This window comes from Malus sylvestris, chromosome 14 (assembly GCF_916048215.2).
Source record: "Malus sylvestris chromosome 14, drMalSylv7.2, whole genome shotgun sequence".
NCBI classification, from domain to species: Eukaryota; Viridiplantae; Streptophyta; class Magnoliopsida; order Rosales; family Rosaceae; genus Malus; species Malus sylvestris.
In genome coordinates this window covers 19,707,381-19,724,170 of record NC_062273.1, presented here as the reverse complement: position 1 = coordinate 19,724,170, position 16,790 = coordinate 19,707,381, and the positions used below count along the sequence as shown (strand labels likewise).

The following is a 16,790-nucleotide window of genomic DNA, read 5'->3' as shown; positions in this document are numbered from 1 at the left end:
CAAGAATAATAAATACAAAATCAGGAAATATAATCTCCAAAACAATTCGTAAAGGAAAGGAGAATCAGATTTGGATTCTCCTTTCCTAACACAACAACATCTTCCTACACGCAAAAATTCACCCTTTATGTTTGAGGTACTAAATATTACCTTTTTATTGTGGGAAAAATAATTAAAATAGTTTTAAGTTTTAAACCTTAACCAAAAAACATCTTAACCACTTTATTTAATAGTTACGAAAAAATCTAAATCAAATCACCCTAATAAAACTGGCACAAACAAAGTAACTTATTTAGTTTCTAATTTTGCCCCTAACGGCAAACCTTGGCCGTTTAATCTCTCTCTTTCCCTTTCTCAATTCATTTGTCTAATCTCTATTTTTCGTTTTTTGTTTTCAATTCAATTCCGATTCCACCATTTTTGTTATTGAATTGACCGAATCTGATGACCACAAGCTAGCTTATCAGCATCGAGCCTCTGGCGCTTGAGTTCCCCTGTCAGTATATCACACTCCCTTTCTCTCTCTTTCCAGTTTTCGTTTTAAAAAATTTGCATGCTGCGGTTTCGTTTCTGTTTTCAATTTGTATTTTTGAATTTCTCCAATCAAATTGAAGAAGCAGATCTCTTGTTCGCTTCAACTCTCACTTAAGACCGATGGCTGTGTTGCTTTCAAGGTCAGCCTCTTTTGTTTTTGTTCTTGTCTATGTTCGTGTTGAATTTATTTGATTTTTGGAATTTGGTATGGAATTAGACCTAAAACAAAATCAAAATCCACTCCAATGCTAATACACAATCATTTGCATTTGTGGTTTTGATATAAAGATTTTAGAAGTACTCGGCATGTGTGTGTGTGTGTATCTTGTGAAATAGTTATGTGTACTTGTTGAATTTACTTGATTGTTTGAATGGAGTGTGATTTCCACACTTTTTTTTACTTCTTCCAAATCTTTTTAGTTTTCGGCCATCGGATAAGATGAATTGAAGAAGATCAACGGACATAAATTAACAAGGGATGTGTGAGAAATAAAAGGAGGTGTGTGGATAGCAACCCCTTTTGAATTAGGTAAGATTCTCGGGTTCTCAGTTTGTAGAAAGAGTTCTCTTCTTCTTTTTTCCTTTTTTTGCCCTCCCTTTCTGTAGTAATTGGGCTGTAAGAAAATGACTTATAGACTCGTCATTTGGGAAGTTTTCTGAAAAGGGTCAGGTGAAGAATAAGAGAAAACGAAGAGTCTGTTTGATATTCTACTTGAATTCAACTTTTTAAACTCAAAAACAATTTTCAAGTTTTAGGCCTTAAAAACTTGTTTGGTATGACTATTTTCAAAAACTGAACTCAACTAACTCAAAATTTTAGTCTATTATCTAAAAACACAAAAATTGAGTTTTTAGAGTTTTTAAACTTAAACTCACTCATTTCTTTTTTTCTCCATTCTCCCCTCTCACTTCAAATTTATCTCTCTTTTCTTCTTTCTCTCTCCCCCTTCTCTTTTTCATTTTTTTTTTCTTTTTTTCGTCTCTCCTCCAATCCGCTATCTTCATTCTCTTTGTTCTTTCTCTCACTCCTCTTCCTCTCTATCTCCTCTGATCATCTCACTTCTTTCTCTTTCCTCCTATCATCTCTTACTTTCTTTTCTCATCTCTTCTCTTTCTCTCTCGACCTCCTCTTTTTGGATCTTTTTGTCTAGTTTAAGTTGTAAAATTTAAAATTTTTAAATTGCATACCAAACAAGTTTTTGAGTCTTAAAGAAAATTGTTTTCAAGAAAAATTCTTAAGAAATGTTTTGAGAAATTATAAAAATTTCAAATAGGATACCAAACAAGCTCGAAGATTTTCGAGCTGTTTTTTTAAGCTTTCTGATAAACTGTAACTTACTCTTTTTATTTACATTTTTTTCGTGTCTCTAATGTTTTACGTATGACACTAGTAAAGGTGCCCGCACATTGTTGCGGGGCGTATAAAACATGCAAAGAATTTTAAATATATGTACTTACAATCCAATTTGCAATAAGGAACAAAATAGGTGACTGGTGTTGTCTTTACACCCTATATATATGCTGATCAGCACTTCCGAACTTCCTTAATTGACACTTCTGAGCTTTCTTCTTCTTTCTTCTAGTATGTATGCTTCTTTGTTACAAATTGAGAAGATAGAAAGTTACTAATATAAGTAAGTGACGGTTTTAGCGAAGATGAGAGAATGAAGCTATAGTTATGAACTTTTTTCAATTAGTATCATATCCCAAATTACCTGTCATTTGCTAAGCTCCACCCTCACCAAATCATCAAATCATCTTTTTCAGTTATCTACATACGCAATAGAACCATGAAAAACAGAAGAGAAACGGATCCATTTCATGGGGATCCTAGGGATCCCGTGATTGTGACCGTTCATCGTACATTCTATAGTTATAGTTCATTTCAAAATTTAAAATTTAAAATCAAATTTAAATAGTACCTAATGAAACTGATCATACGCTGTACGATAAACGGTCATGATCATAGAATTCCTAGGGTCCCCAGAATAAGGATCAGACGAGGATCCCCAAGAAAAGGATCCTTTTCCGATATAGAAACCATTAGTAGACATATGTTCAAAATGATAACAATTATTTGTTGCATCATTTTATTCTATGATGTAGGAAATCCTCAACTTTTTTTTTACAAAAATAGTAAAATTACCATTTTTTAGGGCACTGATTTTTTCCAACAAATATGACCAAGTAAATTGCCATTTGACGCCTTGAACTATTAGTGCAGTTAAAATTGACTTCCTAAACTACTTTTTTGGTAAATTAACCCCCTAAATTATTTGAAATAAGCCAATTAACCCCTTGTCGTTGGATTCCGTCCACTATTTTGTCAAAATCAAAGGCAAATTAGTTTTTTATCATCAATTCTTACATGTCACTTATAACCAGCAATAAATTATGACATGTGGACACAAAATAATGTGTGATGACCATGTGAAATGACCTATTATGCAAATGTTTGGTTTCTTTATATTTCTTATTATGCTATAAGTTTTTGAATTATTCCGAGTTCATGTGTAATTATTTTATTGACGATTATAACTGACAAGTAAGAATTAATTATAACAAGATTAATTTTTCATTGAATTTGGCGGAATAGTGAACGAAATCTAATGACAAGGAGTTAATTGACATATTTTAAATAGTTCAGGAGATGAATTTACCAAAAAATTAATTCATGAGGTCAATTTCAATTAGGGTAATAGTTTAGACTTAAAGGAAAAAACAAGAGTTATCGGAGCTAATAGAAAACTTGACGCAAAATCAAGACGTTTTATGATTTATAAAGACAACCCCGCTTAATGGGATTAGACTTTGTTATTTGTATGTTTGGGTACACAATAAATGTAAATTCTCAACATCTCTAACAACATTAATGGAACAAACAAATTAAAAAATATTCATTAGTAATAATAAAACCAAATGTATGTACCAAAATCCACACGTAAAAACTCGGGAATTATCCGAGTTTCTTAACCGAAAAAAAATTACAAGTATAAAACGAATGCTACAGGTAGAAAAAGACAAATGAGAACACTATTTATAGGACATCAATTAACAGCTATTTTCTTTTTCTCTATCCACCTCTTCTTTGCACTCCGAATTTCTTCTTCCCTCGACCTCAAGAGTTCGACAAGGCATCGACGATAGTGCATGTCAATAGCATCAAGCTCCCCCTTTAGCTCACCGTACCCATCTTTGTTGGCTAGAGACAGCTCAGATAAGGAACAAATGCTTGACATGTCGGTGCATGCCTCGTTCATCACAAATGAATCACCAGAATCAGCTTCGTAACTCTTCTCCTTGACCACACCCTTAACCATACAATCTGGACTGGAAGCGTAACCATCTGAAGCTTTACAGCACTCATCGGAACTATATTTAGCCGACTCCATAACTTTGACATTACTGGCCCCTGAGGCAGTAGGAACACCATGCTCAGCTGAGGTAACCGAAGTATCTGAAATCATTGATGATTGGTTATCTCGGTCCTCCGCGTGTGCAACATGTGAGAGAACATTTTGCAGTGCAGCATGATCAACACATGAACTATTTGTTCCACACGATGAACCTTCTGATGAAGGTTTCCAGCCGGGTACAAGCTTCATGATCAAGTTATCAATTAACTCAGCTATGACAGAGACATCTTCATGTGGAAGATCAAGTTGCTCAACCATCTCCCCAGCAATTGAAATTGCAGTATCGGAATCAAGATAGAACTCAAAATGGATATTCCTCACACGACCTGTTTAAGAAAATAATATTCAGGTGCAGTTCAGGAAAATAAGGAGGAAAGAGAAAACCTTTTTGCTGGAAAATGTATTTACCACATGTATCAGCAATGCGCAAAGTTAAAGAGACGGTCCTATCAGAATTTTTCTCCGCTTTTAACCTGAACTCGTTATTCTCAGTGAAACTCTGTAACTCCAGAACCGATGGATTCGATATTTCATTGGTACTTCTCCTACAAAATCCAGAGGAGGACTTCTGGTAGTTAGTATCTACGTCCATAGGACATGCTTCAGGCTGTGGCAAGTTCACCAACTTTTCTAATTGTGAAGGAATACAATTGGGCTCCTTCAAATTGTCAGTTGCAAGGAATGGATCTTTCAAGAGTTCAACTGCACTTAATCTCATAGATGCTGGAACTAGACACTTCTCTATGAACTCCTTGATTTGTGGATTGTCCACTTTACTGAGTGAAGCGGGCTTTACACCCTACAACAAAGGAAGTCAGGATAAATATTAGGCAACCATTTAGTAGATAAACAAAAACTGGAAGAAATTCATAAAGCAGTTGATCAGAAACTTACAGAGGTAACCTTCTTATAAATTTGTGCTGGATTTTTACATTCACTATAAGGGTATTCACAAGTCACCATTTCTAACATGCACATGCCAAAAGAATAGATGTCGACTAATTCATTGTATTCCTCGTCATAAAGCTCTGGAGCCATGAATTCAGGGGTGCCAATAACACTATGAGCAGTAGGCTGCTGCATGACAATAGCCAATCCGAGATCTCCGATTTTAATTTCTCCAGTATTTCCATTGACAAATATGTTGTCGCATTTCAAATCTCTATGAATAATTGGAGGATTGTGAGAATGCAGATAATGCAAGCCTCGAAGAATCTGCCTTGCCCAGTTCTTAATGGCCTTCATATCAACATTCTTATGCTTCTTTCGGTACCTAGATCCCAGAACAGAAACGGTTAGTATTTGATGAATGTAAGCCAACTAAAAACATGAAACATGAAAAAACAGTCGGTGAAACTCACTGCCTCAAACTCCCGGAAGTGAACAACTCTGTTATTATGTTGATGGTCTTGTTCTTATCATCCACCCATGAGTTATGGAACTTGACAATGTTTTTATGCTTTAATGACTTCAGCAGATGAACCTCGGAATACAATCTCTCCAACTGTTCCGGAGACTGCAACACCTCCTCGATATTCACTTGGCACCAAGCTACTTCTATTCCTTCTTCCTCATCGAATGCCTTGTATCTACATTTTATACAACATCCAAATAAGTAAAAAAATAAAATTACAACGACAAATTGTTAGAACCCTCGAAACCCACTACAAAGAAACGAATTCAAGGTAGTTTAGAGAAGCATACGCAGTCTTGAATGCTCCCCTCCCCAAAAATTCGTCATACTGGATGAACAAACAAAAATCTACATAAGAATTCTACCACCAAATCCAACAACAAGAACGCAAACATGACGAGAACACATTCGATAAACACCGATAAAATTAACATTAAAACACAATTCATATACCAAAATTAAAGAGCAAACAGGATTCGAAATCGTACCCGCAAGTATTGCCCAGTCGGATCTTTCTCCACAACGCCACCATCGTCGCAAGCAGAATTTCCACCAACAAAACCACTACAGGAATCCATAACCCTAAAAACACAACAAAAATCTCCCAAAAGAAGCAAACTTTTTTTTTTTTGTAAGACGGAAAACGATTCTTCGCAAACCCTATCAAATCTTCTTGCTTACAACACCCACAACCAAAATCAGATTACCACAGTGTTCAGAAAACGCCTCGCAAGCGACGGAGTACGGGTCGAACGCCGATCGAAGACGAAAACGGCAGCCGATAAACCACATGTCCCCGAATTCCGTACCTGAATTCCGGTTCGCGACGGAGCTCCACATTGTCAAACCTATCCGAGACTCAGCCATGGCGGTATCTGCATCTTTCGGATCGCCAAAGTCGGGGATTTCACTCTCGCCTAAAAAATTTCGAGCTGGGGAGGCGAAATTGGGGACTCTGAGAACCCTAAGAAAACCCTTGAGTGCAGAAATCGAGCTGCAGAGAGAGCGAGAGCGATTGGAGATGGAACCCTAGGGATTGCGGGTGGGAGGAGAGGGGTAAATGTAGGGTTGGGGAGACATTGTCTTGGGGTTGGATTGGGATTTCTAGGGATTTTGATTTTTGGATTGGAGGAGGGAGGAGGAGTTCTGGCGGAGTCCTTTTTTCTCTCTCTGATTAGATGGTACACGCTGTCCTTCTGGACTTCTACTTGGAAACTAATTGAATTATTTATTTTTAATTTTTAATTTATTTATTTTAATTTATTTAAAGAATTGGGGAGGTTGATTAGGGGAAGACAACTCAGCTTGGAGTGTATTAGTAAACGTTAATCTACTGATCAGATAAAATATTAGTAAATTAATCATTGATTTAATTAATCACGTTGTCCTGAAAGGTTGGAGGAGCGGAAATTGGAGCTCCTCTTGTAAAATAATTTAATTTATATTCCTTTTTCTAGATTTTCTTTTGTTTTGTTTTTTGACTTATTCTAGATTTTCGGTCAAATATATTTATTTGTCTTCATATTTTTCTTATATTTTTTCTATTTTTTTAACTTATTCTAGAAAGTATGTACTCTGTATTCTTCTAAAACTGACCCAAAAAAAAAAAACTAGTATTCTGTCATATCTATGTTTATTACGTAACTTGTGTTAGTGGTATACATAATGTATTATTTCACCTATTATAAGATAGACGATATAGTTGAATGTATATATTTATGAAAGCAAACAAATTCACGTATTATAGTTGAGTGAAACAATAACATCACATTATCGTATTTCAGATAAATCAGTAACTTATTTATATTTCAAATAATTATTTTTAAAACTAAGCGTATAAGTTGAAATTTAGAACAAATTCAAGAAAAAAGATAAGAAAACGGCAATGGCGGGGAAAGGCGTGACATGAAGAGGTGTCAATAACTTTGGTGTTTTGGTTTTAGAAGCATTGGCCATACTAACAAGTTAGAATCAACCATAAGAGGTTAGGATTTTCAACAAAGAGGTTAGCATTGGCTTGGCTTGCATGGCATTTCCAACTGTATTCTCCACAGCCACAAACCTTTCCAACTACATGGCAACTTTTGGTTATCTTGAAGCATAATTTAAGTTTTTTTTACCACGTATCAATCTATGGAATATTTACATTTGACCGTCTAGATGATGCTACAAAAACACAATGTACGCATTTCATTTGTGTATGGTGTTTGGTACACAAAAAAGGAGGCAGATTGTCTGCCCTCCTAGGTGCCATTCCCATCTCCTCTTATTTATGCGGTCACGGTTAAGCCACGTCAACATTTTATATTTTTATTGTTTTTTGTCTTATTATTATTATAAGATGTTGACGTGACTTAACCATGACCGCACAAAATATGAGGGCATGGGAAGGGCACCCAAAGAGGAGGGCAGACAATCTGCCTCCCACAAAAAAAACCCCATCCTTAGCCACGTAAGATAGGGGCAAGGTTAAGCTGATCATGAGTTCAATTATCACGTCAGTCGAAGGTCTCTGGTTCAAGTCACGTCAATTAAAATCTTCGTTTCAAGTTTGGGGCAACATTGACGATGGTTGCCGGTGTGTTAGTTGTGCTCGATGAACTGTTAGATCAACAAAGTTCTGGTGATTATGAATTTAAATTACAAACAATGAACCGTTAGGACATCACGAAACAAAGTTCTACTGACTTGGAGCTTATTTGGATGTGTTTTTGAAATGACTGGTGAAAATATTTTTAGAACCAATAATTAGTAAAGATGCAAGTAAATCCTGAAAAGCACTTCAAGTGCTTTTGAAACCCAAAAATATTTTCTCTAAAAGCGCTTTCAGTTATTTTAAAAACGCATCCAAACAAGCCCATATAATGTTTAGACTTGGTTCTTGCAAATTGGACTGAGTAAGCTAGAGGCAATTTGCCCGGCACTCATCTTTGAATTTCAAAATTCAACAACTCTATCAGGAATGAAAAAGGACTGGAGGAGGCAACATCACAAAGTTCATTAATCACGTCAGTATCATTGTTTCAATTCCAGCTTCAATTTTGTGGGCCGCTCGTTTGAAAGAATTTGCAACGAAATCAAACTACACATCCACATATCGTCAGTATCATCTATCTTAACTCGTCATATCGTTCTAATGAAATCGACATAGTTGCTGTGTATAGAGATGCAAAAATAAATTAAACCCTAGTTGCAGTTTTGCAGGAATCATCTCTACTAAATTTTGATAACAAACCATCATATTCTCAAGAATTCAGCTCCAGAAAAAGGCTGGCCTGTGGATGCAATCCTGCTTCTTTCAAGGATAAAGACAACTTCTCTGGTCCATATACAACCCGAGGGAAGTTCGACACCAAACTGTAGTTCTCAGCATCAACACAACCCATAGAATCAACAAAATCATAGAGACTTTGGATTAATGCAGTGCTGTGGAATCTCCTTTCCTTGCGTTGTCCAGTTGGGAACCGAACCACAACCTGGTTTATCAAATAAAAACATAACCATGCATACGTTACGTTAAAGAACTATTATCTCGGACAAAACAAGGAATAATGGGAATTGCAACCCAGCATACAAGGTGCATACGACTAGAATTTCCATGAATGATATCTAACCATACTGAACTCTACATGTGGACATAATAGAAGTTATGTGAAACATCTATACATTCAAAACGTAAAAGAAAATAAAAGAGAAAATTTAAGTAATATTGCAAGAGGGATTACCTGTGTAACATCAGGTCCTTTTTCAGGTTCGGCACCAAGTGACAAGGCTTTCTCCTGCCGCATCCTAGCTAGTGCAGCCTCTTTCTCCGCAGCTTCCTGTGCTGCTCTTTCACGAGCCTCTTCTTCTTCCTTGCGCTTCCGTTCAGCTTCAGCAGCTTCTCTTTCTAGACGTTCTTGCTCTTCCCTCCTCTGGTTTTCCCTCGCCTGAAGCACACGAACATAACAATAAGGGAATAGAGCAACCTAAGAGCTTCCTAAAACCTACAGCCTTTGCCCGTCACATGAAAGGGTAAAGGGAGCATGGAATTCGGTTAAACTATTAACATACCTGATCAGCTTCAAGTGCTGCTCTATAAGCAGCATCTTGCTCCTCCCTTAAGCGAATGTTGATTCTCCTTTGTTCTGCCTCATGCCTTGCTGCACCAAGAACAGAAGCACTTTCTTCAACTACTCTGTTTAGTATTGACAGCATTTCTTCAGGAGACTTTGGCCCTTCAACCTGCCAAACATAACAAAGATAGTCGTTACGGATAAAATGAACAACAAAAAATTGACATCATTCATATTTAGTTACCATACGGTTGAAACGGAAAATAGGGAAATGTGAAAAAGAAAAAGAACATCAAAATCAAACTATTATCTAATACTCTAGAAAGAAAAACTTCAAGTTTAGGATGCATCACTTAAAGAGGAAAACACGTTAAAAGTAGGGCATATAACAAAATGCTCATACCAAGCTATAGAACAGCTTAAATTAAACTCAATAGCTCAATAACAAATTTACCATCCACCTAATCTGAAACAGAAACAATAATACTTCGTTACCGTCCAAGATAAATTGCAACACAATTTCTATATATGATTCTCAAGGAACATGATCAGTCAAAATAAAAGTTAAAGCTCCAACATCATTGAATTAGAACATAGCAACAATTTTCAAGACAAGCGTGAGTCAAGCACACAAAGACTTATCCACAGATCATATTGATCAATCAACAGCTTCAACTTAATAGCATTTTCAGAAAGACAATAGCAAAAATTTTCCAATAGTTATCCATTCAACTTTCTTGTTGAGACTCTTATCCCTCCAATAGAATCTTTCCTACATTCAAATCTAAAAAAGGAGTGCCAGCTTTCTCACCAAAATAAACATGCTTTCAATGTTGAACGGGGTAAAAGCAACAAAGGAAAATCCCCAAAGTTTTAAGTTCAGTCACTGCAGTAGGAACTCTATGGAAGGAAAACAGAACAGACGGAGAATCAGAAAGCTAAACCACATAAGTACGTAAATGTCTACCTTGTCTCTTCCGGTGACCATTAACACCAATACACCCACCATAAAATCTTTTTTAAGCTTCCCAGATAAACCCCATGAATCACTACTACTGGCTGGTCAACTCATTTACAAGAAAAGAAACACATAGGAGTTGCATATAATGAGTCAAATGTGTTATTTGATAAACCGTGCTGGTAGGTAATAACCACTTAGATTTGAACGTTATGCCAAGAAACCTCTAGTTTCAGTATGTCTCCCTAGAAGATACAACGTCACATGACATAACTTCCATTCCTCCATCTTGATCCCCCAATATTAAACAAAGACTGTAACTGATGATTCTGACTTCCGCCCTATGACCTTCCAATCCATTACCAACAACAAATGATATAAATATTTAAACTTACAATATTTCTCAATCAATTCAATCTATAGGGCTATCAATTCCGTACTCTTATGGACCGATCATTTGGAAATAAGGCAAGCAAAGAATCATATACCTGCTGAAGCAGTACGATCCTCTGGTTCGTGGCAGCCATAACGACGGCACAGAAGGGGTATCTCGAGGCCTTCAGACTATTACTCATCTTGAAGCCTTCACTTGCCCGAATGCTCCCTCCCCACGACACGAAATTCTCATTGATATAAGCCACCAACATCTCAGAGCACAGAGTCCTCTCACAAAACGACGGCGTATCAGGATGGTCTGGCGAGTGCAAGTAGACGAACAACAGCTTGAACGAGTTTCTCGACCTCTGCAGGGCGTCCACAAACCCTTCGCTGACAAAATTCGGCCTCCTCGTCCCAAAATCCTGCTCAAACCTCGCTACAAACTGCACTGCTTCATTCCCCACCGCCGGCACCGACAGTAATTGGGCAGAGGCCTCACCGTCCCGACCAGCCCTGAGCCCAATCATTCCGAGCGAGTACGATAGCACTCCACCGGCGGCCCACAACCCGAGCCCAACCGCCCCAGAAATCAACCCTAGACTACCAGAAATAACCGATATAGGCAGAGTGATGATTCTCCAAGCAAAACCGGGTGCTGCGACCGCGTTTGACGACTGTCCGGACTGGTGCGACGGTTGGGGAATGGAGCGAAGGCCGTCCCCACCGCCGAAATCGGAGACTATGGAGGTGGTTCCGGCGGCAGATGGATCTTCCGGCGAAGGCGTATGGTTCGCGGTGGTGGTGAAGGAGGAGATCGCGAGCTCGAGGTCCCAGCCATGGGCGGTGAGAATCTCCTCGCACAAGTCGGGGTCTTCGAGGCCTGTGATCGCTTGGAAATACGCTAACTTGTCGTTCGCATCGACCATCTCTGTAAACAGATTAGGGTTTCTCTGGTTCGAGAAGAAAGAGGAGAGAGCCGAGACCGATACGACAGCGCTTTGGGGATGTCGGTTCTCTTCTCGGAGAAATTACCGAGGAGGTTTATGAACGGGAGCGAAAGCAGAAGGTCAATAGTTATAAGGTTTTGTGGAACACCAGAAATGCCCCTGACTATTTGGGAAATAACTGAATTGCCATTGCATGGTTGGCTAAAATATCGTTTGACAAACTGGCGGGCTGAAAGTGGAAAATTCCGGCGGCGGGTATGTAGAAGGTTTTGCTTGTACGCAGATCAGAAAGCAAACATAATTAATAGGCTTGTTACATCATGTATGAGCCTTGGGCCGGTGCATTGGAGACGGAAAGCACCGGCATGGATGATCCCTAGGCGTCCGATTGTAAAAACGGCTAAGGACGATGATGGCTTTGTGGAATCTCACTCTCCTGATTGCTCTCTGAATCATCCTCAGGTGACGTTGATTCGTCGTCTTTGACAAGAGGTTGGATAAGTTGAGTTGCATCGAGGGAATGTGCACTGCAAAAATTGCTTCCGGCAGCTGCAATTAAAGCAAAATAAAAACAAAAAATTGTATAAATTAAAATCGGAAAATTTTCCAGAAAAATAAAATAAAATAAATTAGCGAGTTTTGGTCATGAACATCACACATTTCCTTGCACAAGACAAGCACGACACTAGCATTCTTTTTCTTAATTCCCGTGTCCAAATGTCTTTCAAGTGAACATCACACATTTCCGTGTCCAAATGTAGTCAGTTGGCTCATTTTGGCAAGGGTTAAATATGAATTCTGATTTTAACATATTTCGACTCAATAGTTTTCAATTTTGGAACTCTCAAATCAAATTGGACATTCAAAATTTTAAATTTTGAAATTCCAAATTTTTTTTCTGACAAAATTAAAATTTATTTTAAGATCCAGAAAGCTCTGAAATTATAATACATACAAATTGAGTTTTCAAGCTTAAAATGCCTAAAGTAACTGGCTTTATGTTGAAATAATTATGTCAAAGTGACACTCTGCTTGTTCTTCTCTTATAAAGCGGATGTATTCCCACTATGGTTTCTTCATGTTTTCAATATGAACTTTTAATTTTGACCCTTCAAATTGTTGGAAATATTCAATGTTTCAAGTTATTATTTAAAGAATTTTGAAATACAACCAAAAGTTTTCCAAAATTATGATTTTTCCAAATTGGAATGGAATTGAAAAACAATTCTCATGCTGAAGATATTTTGGATTAAAATTGGAACCCTTGAATCCAATTCAATTCATCCGAGCCAGGAATCCACCTTCTCTGTGTGTGTGTGTGAGAGAGAGAGAAACATTATTATTAGGTGATTTACCTGCCAATTTAGTCTATGAATTATCACATTAGTAAAAATTAGGTTCGAAAACTTTTTTTTTTCTTCAGAAAAATCAATCCTTAAATTATAAACTATGTCCCTAATATTAGATTCAAAGCTACTATATTCAATATTTTTCCGTGAATTTTAGTCACGTTATTTGCAAGTGATACACATTAGAGGGTGGATGGGTAATTTTTCATAAAGAAATAATGTATGGAGTTAACTTTGGAGGGTAAATTAGACATTAGATTTGCAACTTATATGAAATGTTAAGGGCTTATAGGCGAGAAAATGACGGTATTACACTCTAAAGTGTGTCAAGTGACTTTAGTTGACGAAAACTTGGATAAAATAGCTTTAAATATATTAGTAAGGATGAAATTAGCAATTTTTAATGAATTTAGGGACATATTTTACCAAAACAATAATTTAGGTACCTAATTTTCACTAAGGTGATAGTTGAGGGACTAAATCCACATTTCACTCTTATTATTTGTTTTTATTGGAAAACATCAAAGGTTGGAAGCTTGGGGAATAAACAACGACTAATGAAGGTATGAAAATGGAAAATATGGGTTCCAACCGGCGGGCAAACGTGGAAAGAGAGAAAGTTAGTATGGAAGGGAGTTGACAGAAGAACAAGCAAAGTCATCATCGATAGCAAAGCCGACAGAGTATTGCAGTTCCTCTTCGAATTAAGGGGAAAGAGAAAAGAGGGTAGAGAAATAGACAGAAAAGGTGGGGAGGATGGTGGCCGTCGATGACATCAAGGAGAAATGTTTTGATTCAAGGGGGAAAATGGGGGAGTGAGTGTAAAGATAAACTATGTTGATTGTCGATTGGTTTTGAGTTCTACTATTCATTGAATAATGCTCGGTGGTTGAAAAAAAAGTAGCAAGTCATGTTGAAAATCTAATTGAAACGGGACATACGTTTGAACAATTGAATTAGAAACTATGAGCAGAAACACCATTAACCCAACAAACCAATCCAAGAGCCAAAGCTCGATGTCTAAGGCTCTATCCGGATTCGGGAAGGTGTTAGGAAGTCGAAGAAGAGCATTGATGTGAGGAAGCCGGAGAAGGGTGGTTGCTAGGGAAGACCGATCTGTGAGAATTGTGTGGAAATTCTTTTGCTGGTCATCGATTTTTTTTTTGGCCTAATTGGATAAAATGGTCTCCTTGGTCATAAGGTATTCAGAAGATAGTCTTTGTGGAAAAAAAATTCGGATTTAAACCTATGGTATAAGTATGTTAGGATTTATGCCCGAAATTAGAATTTCTGTCATTCTTCTGTTAGTAGCTTGCAGGTGGAGCAGAGTTTCTCTGCATTTTTTGAGAAATGGGTTTTTCAGGTCGAGCAGCTCCAACATCAACTTCTCATGTTGTCGGAGGAGACACGGCAGAACGAGGCGGAGCTTTGGGCTTTGGTGTCGAAAACCACCAACCTTCACAAGGAGTATTACACCGTGAAGTGGGTTGCTGCTCGAGATGACGTCATGGCCTTCTTCTGCCCTGTTTGGTCAAGCCCTTTGGAGAATGCGTATTCCTGGTTCACCGGGTAAAAGCCATCAATGTTGTTTTAGCTCATCGAGTCGTTGAAGACGACAAGGCTGGTTTCCATGTCGAAAGAGCAGGTGAGGAAGGTTGAGCAGCTGCGGCAAAAGATGAGGTACAAGGAGGATAAGGTGGAGAGGGAAATGGATAGGCAGCAGGTGGCGATGGCGGACAAGAGGATGGTGGAATTGGCCTGGCTGGTGACCCGGGCGAGGAACAGAAAAGTGACGACGGAGCTGGAAGGGCTGGTGAATGTGGTGATGAAGGTGATGTTGAGTGGGTTGGAGGGGGTGATGAAGGCGGCATATTGTGAGAGGCTCAAGACATTGAAGAGTTGTTGGATTTGCTAAGTCCATTGCAGAGTGTGAAGTTCTTGGCTGCTACTTGCATGGTGCAGATTAAGTTGAGGGAATGGGGAGGAAGAAATGTGACCAAAATCAAATGTTCTCCTTAACCAAACCACCTAAACCTAATAGAGGAATGACACAAGTTCTAATTTCGGATATAAATCCTAACAGGTTTAGACCATAGGGTTTAAATCCAAATTTTTTAACCACAGGGGTTATCTTCCGAATACTTTATGACCACGTGGACCATTTATCCAATTAGGACTATTTTTTGTTGTTGTCAATTGTGGTGATGTTAGTTCAAGTTTTCAATTCTTCAATGGCTTAAATCGGATAAACAATCCTCGTGGTGGTAAGGTAATCGAAAGATGGCTCCAAGATAAAAAAAATTATGATTTAAACTCTTGTGGTGTAGTCCATTAGCAAATTTAGTTCAAAAGTAATTATTCGTTAAATGTATGTTAAATGCAAAGGTAAAAATGTACTTTAACATGTGCATCTTCTTCTTCCTCATCTCTATACTCTCTGTAGTTTGTATTTTCACAAAACTAGCTCTGAGAAGTATGCCTTGTTTCTATTTCTTCGTATCTCTCCTTGCGGATCCAACGGATCATCAAATCTTGATCATCCATAAAATCACATAAAACGATGCAGCACCACCTTTTTCTTATGTTCACTAAATGTTCTCTCTTGTGTCTATCTCTGTTCACTGCCTCCATCTCCAACCTTCTTCGTGGATTTTGTTATCATTAGTTCCATTGAGCCCTTAATAGGAAAAACATAAAACAATTCTTAAGGTTTTCTATTTTATTTTTTATTTTGAATAAATTACATTTTACCTTTTCAGGTTTCAGTACAATTGCAACCTCATACAATATCATTAAAACATTTCAATCTCATATATTTACTATTATTTTATTTCAATTTTATATAACTGTTACAAAGTCTGTTAAATTAACCGTTAAGTGATGACCTGGCAAATATAAGATCTTCATTTGTGCTGACGTGGCTACTACATTTGTACCACGTGACTAAACACTTAATAACAAATTTAGAATATTAAAATAATTAATTAAAGAAAAGTAAAAACCAAAAAACCAAAAAATCCATAAAAAAATTTAAAAAAAAAAAGAACCAAAAATCCCAATCTTCATCTTCTCCACCCGAGCCCACTCATTCTTCCATCTCCCATCACCCAACCCTTCCCCCATTAATTCTACACCTCCATCTCTAACCCAAAATTTGCAATAAATTACTCACACAAGGAAGACTTTCTTCAATTCGCATAACAAGTAGGTCTCTGATAGATGAGTTAGCAGCGGGTTCAAATCTAGGTTGGTCAGGCAGCAGATGGAACTGGGTTCAGATTTGAGTTTTCCTTCGAGTTGCGAATCAGGCTGGCAGGTCCAAATCAGGCAACAACTACATCGAGGTTCTACCGTGATGGCGGTGTGAGACTTCTGCACTCCACCTAAAGAGAAACAAATCTTCTTCTGTAAGATTGTATTTTCTTGACTGAATAAACAATTACATGGATGTACATATATATAGCCTTTTGGCTCTTTACATTTATACCCTTAGCTTCCTTAACTGAACTTTTACAATCCTAACTAACCACAACTAATAACAAAACTAACTACATTTTGTTTTTCCAAACTATTTATCATTAACAGAAATGGATGATGTATCATCTGTCCTAATACACCCCCTCAAGCGAGAGGAGGAATCAGAATTGATGCCAAGATGAAGCTTGGAACACAAGTAGCGGAATCTGGTTTTGGACAAGGACTTGGTGTGTAGATCAGCCAATTGATCTGCACTGCAAAC

At 37.6% G+C, this 16,790-nt stretch overlaps 2 protein-coding genes across 3 annotated transcripts; both read right to left on the bottom strand.

Annotated features, from left to right (window-relative positions):
- Positions 1 to 3,420: 3,420 nt before the first annotated feature.
- On the bottom strand, positions 3,421 to 6,562 carry LOC126600020 (serine/threonine-protein kinase WNK8-like). Of its 2 annotated transcripts, XM_050266517.1 has the most exons (6): positions 5,853 to 6,561; positions 5,655 to 5,692; positions 5,312 to 5,539; positions 4,845 to 5,223; positions 4,359 to 4,749; positions 3,421 to 4,276 (listed from the first exon to the last, which is right to left on the bottom strand). In XM_050266517.1, the coding sequence occupies exons 1-6, from the start codon at positions 5,940 to 5,942 to the stop codon at positions 3,582 to 3,584; spliced, it is 1,821 nt and encodes a 606-aa protein (XP_050122474.1). In that variant the 5' UTR covers positions 5,943 to 6,561; the 3' UTR covers positions 3,421 to 3,581. The 2 variants fall into 2 exon arrangements, with proteins under 2 accessions (XP_050122474.1, XP_050122475.1); XM_050266518.1 differs by lacking the exon at positions 5,655 to 5,692 and having other exon boundaries at positions 5,853 to 6,562.
- Positions 6,563 to 8,338: 1,776 nt separating this feature from the next.
- On the bottom strand, positions 8,339 to 11,809 carry LOC126600205 (plant UBX domain-containing protein 10-like). Its single transcript, XM_050266767.1, has 4 exons — positions 10,866 to 11,809; positions 9,418 to 9,588; positions 9,090 to 9,293; positions 8,339 to 8,840 (listed from the first exon to the last, which is right to left on the bottom strand). Exons 1-4 carry the CDS (start codon positions 11,679 to 11,681, stop codon positions 8,610 to 8,612), a joined length of 1,422 nt encoding a protein of 473 aa, XP_050122724.1. The 5' UTR covers positions 11,682 to 11,809; the 3' UTR covers positions 8,339 to 8,609.
- Positions 11,810 to 16,790: the final 4,981 nt, after the last annotated feature.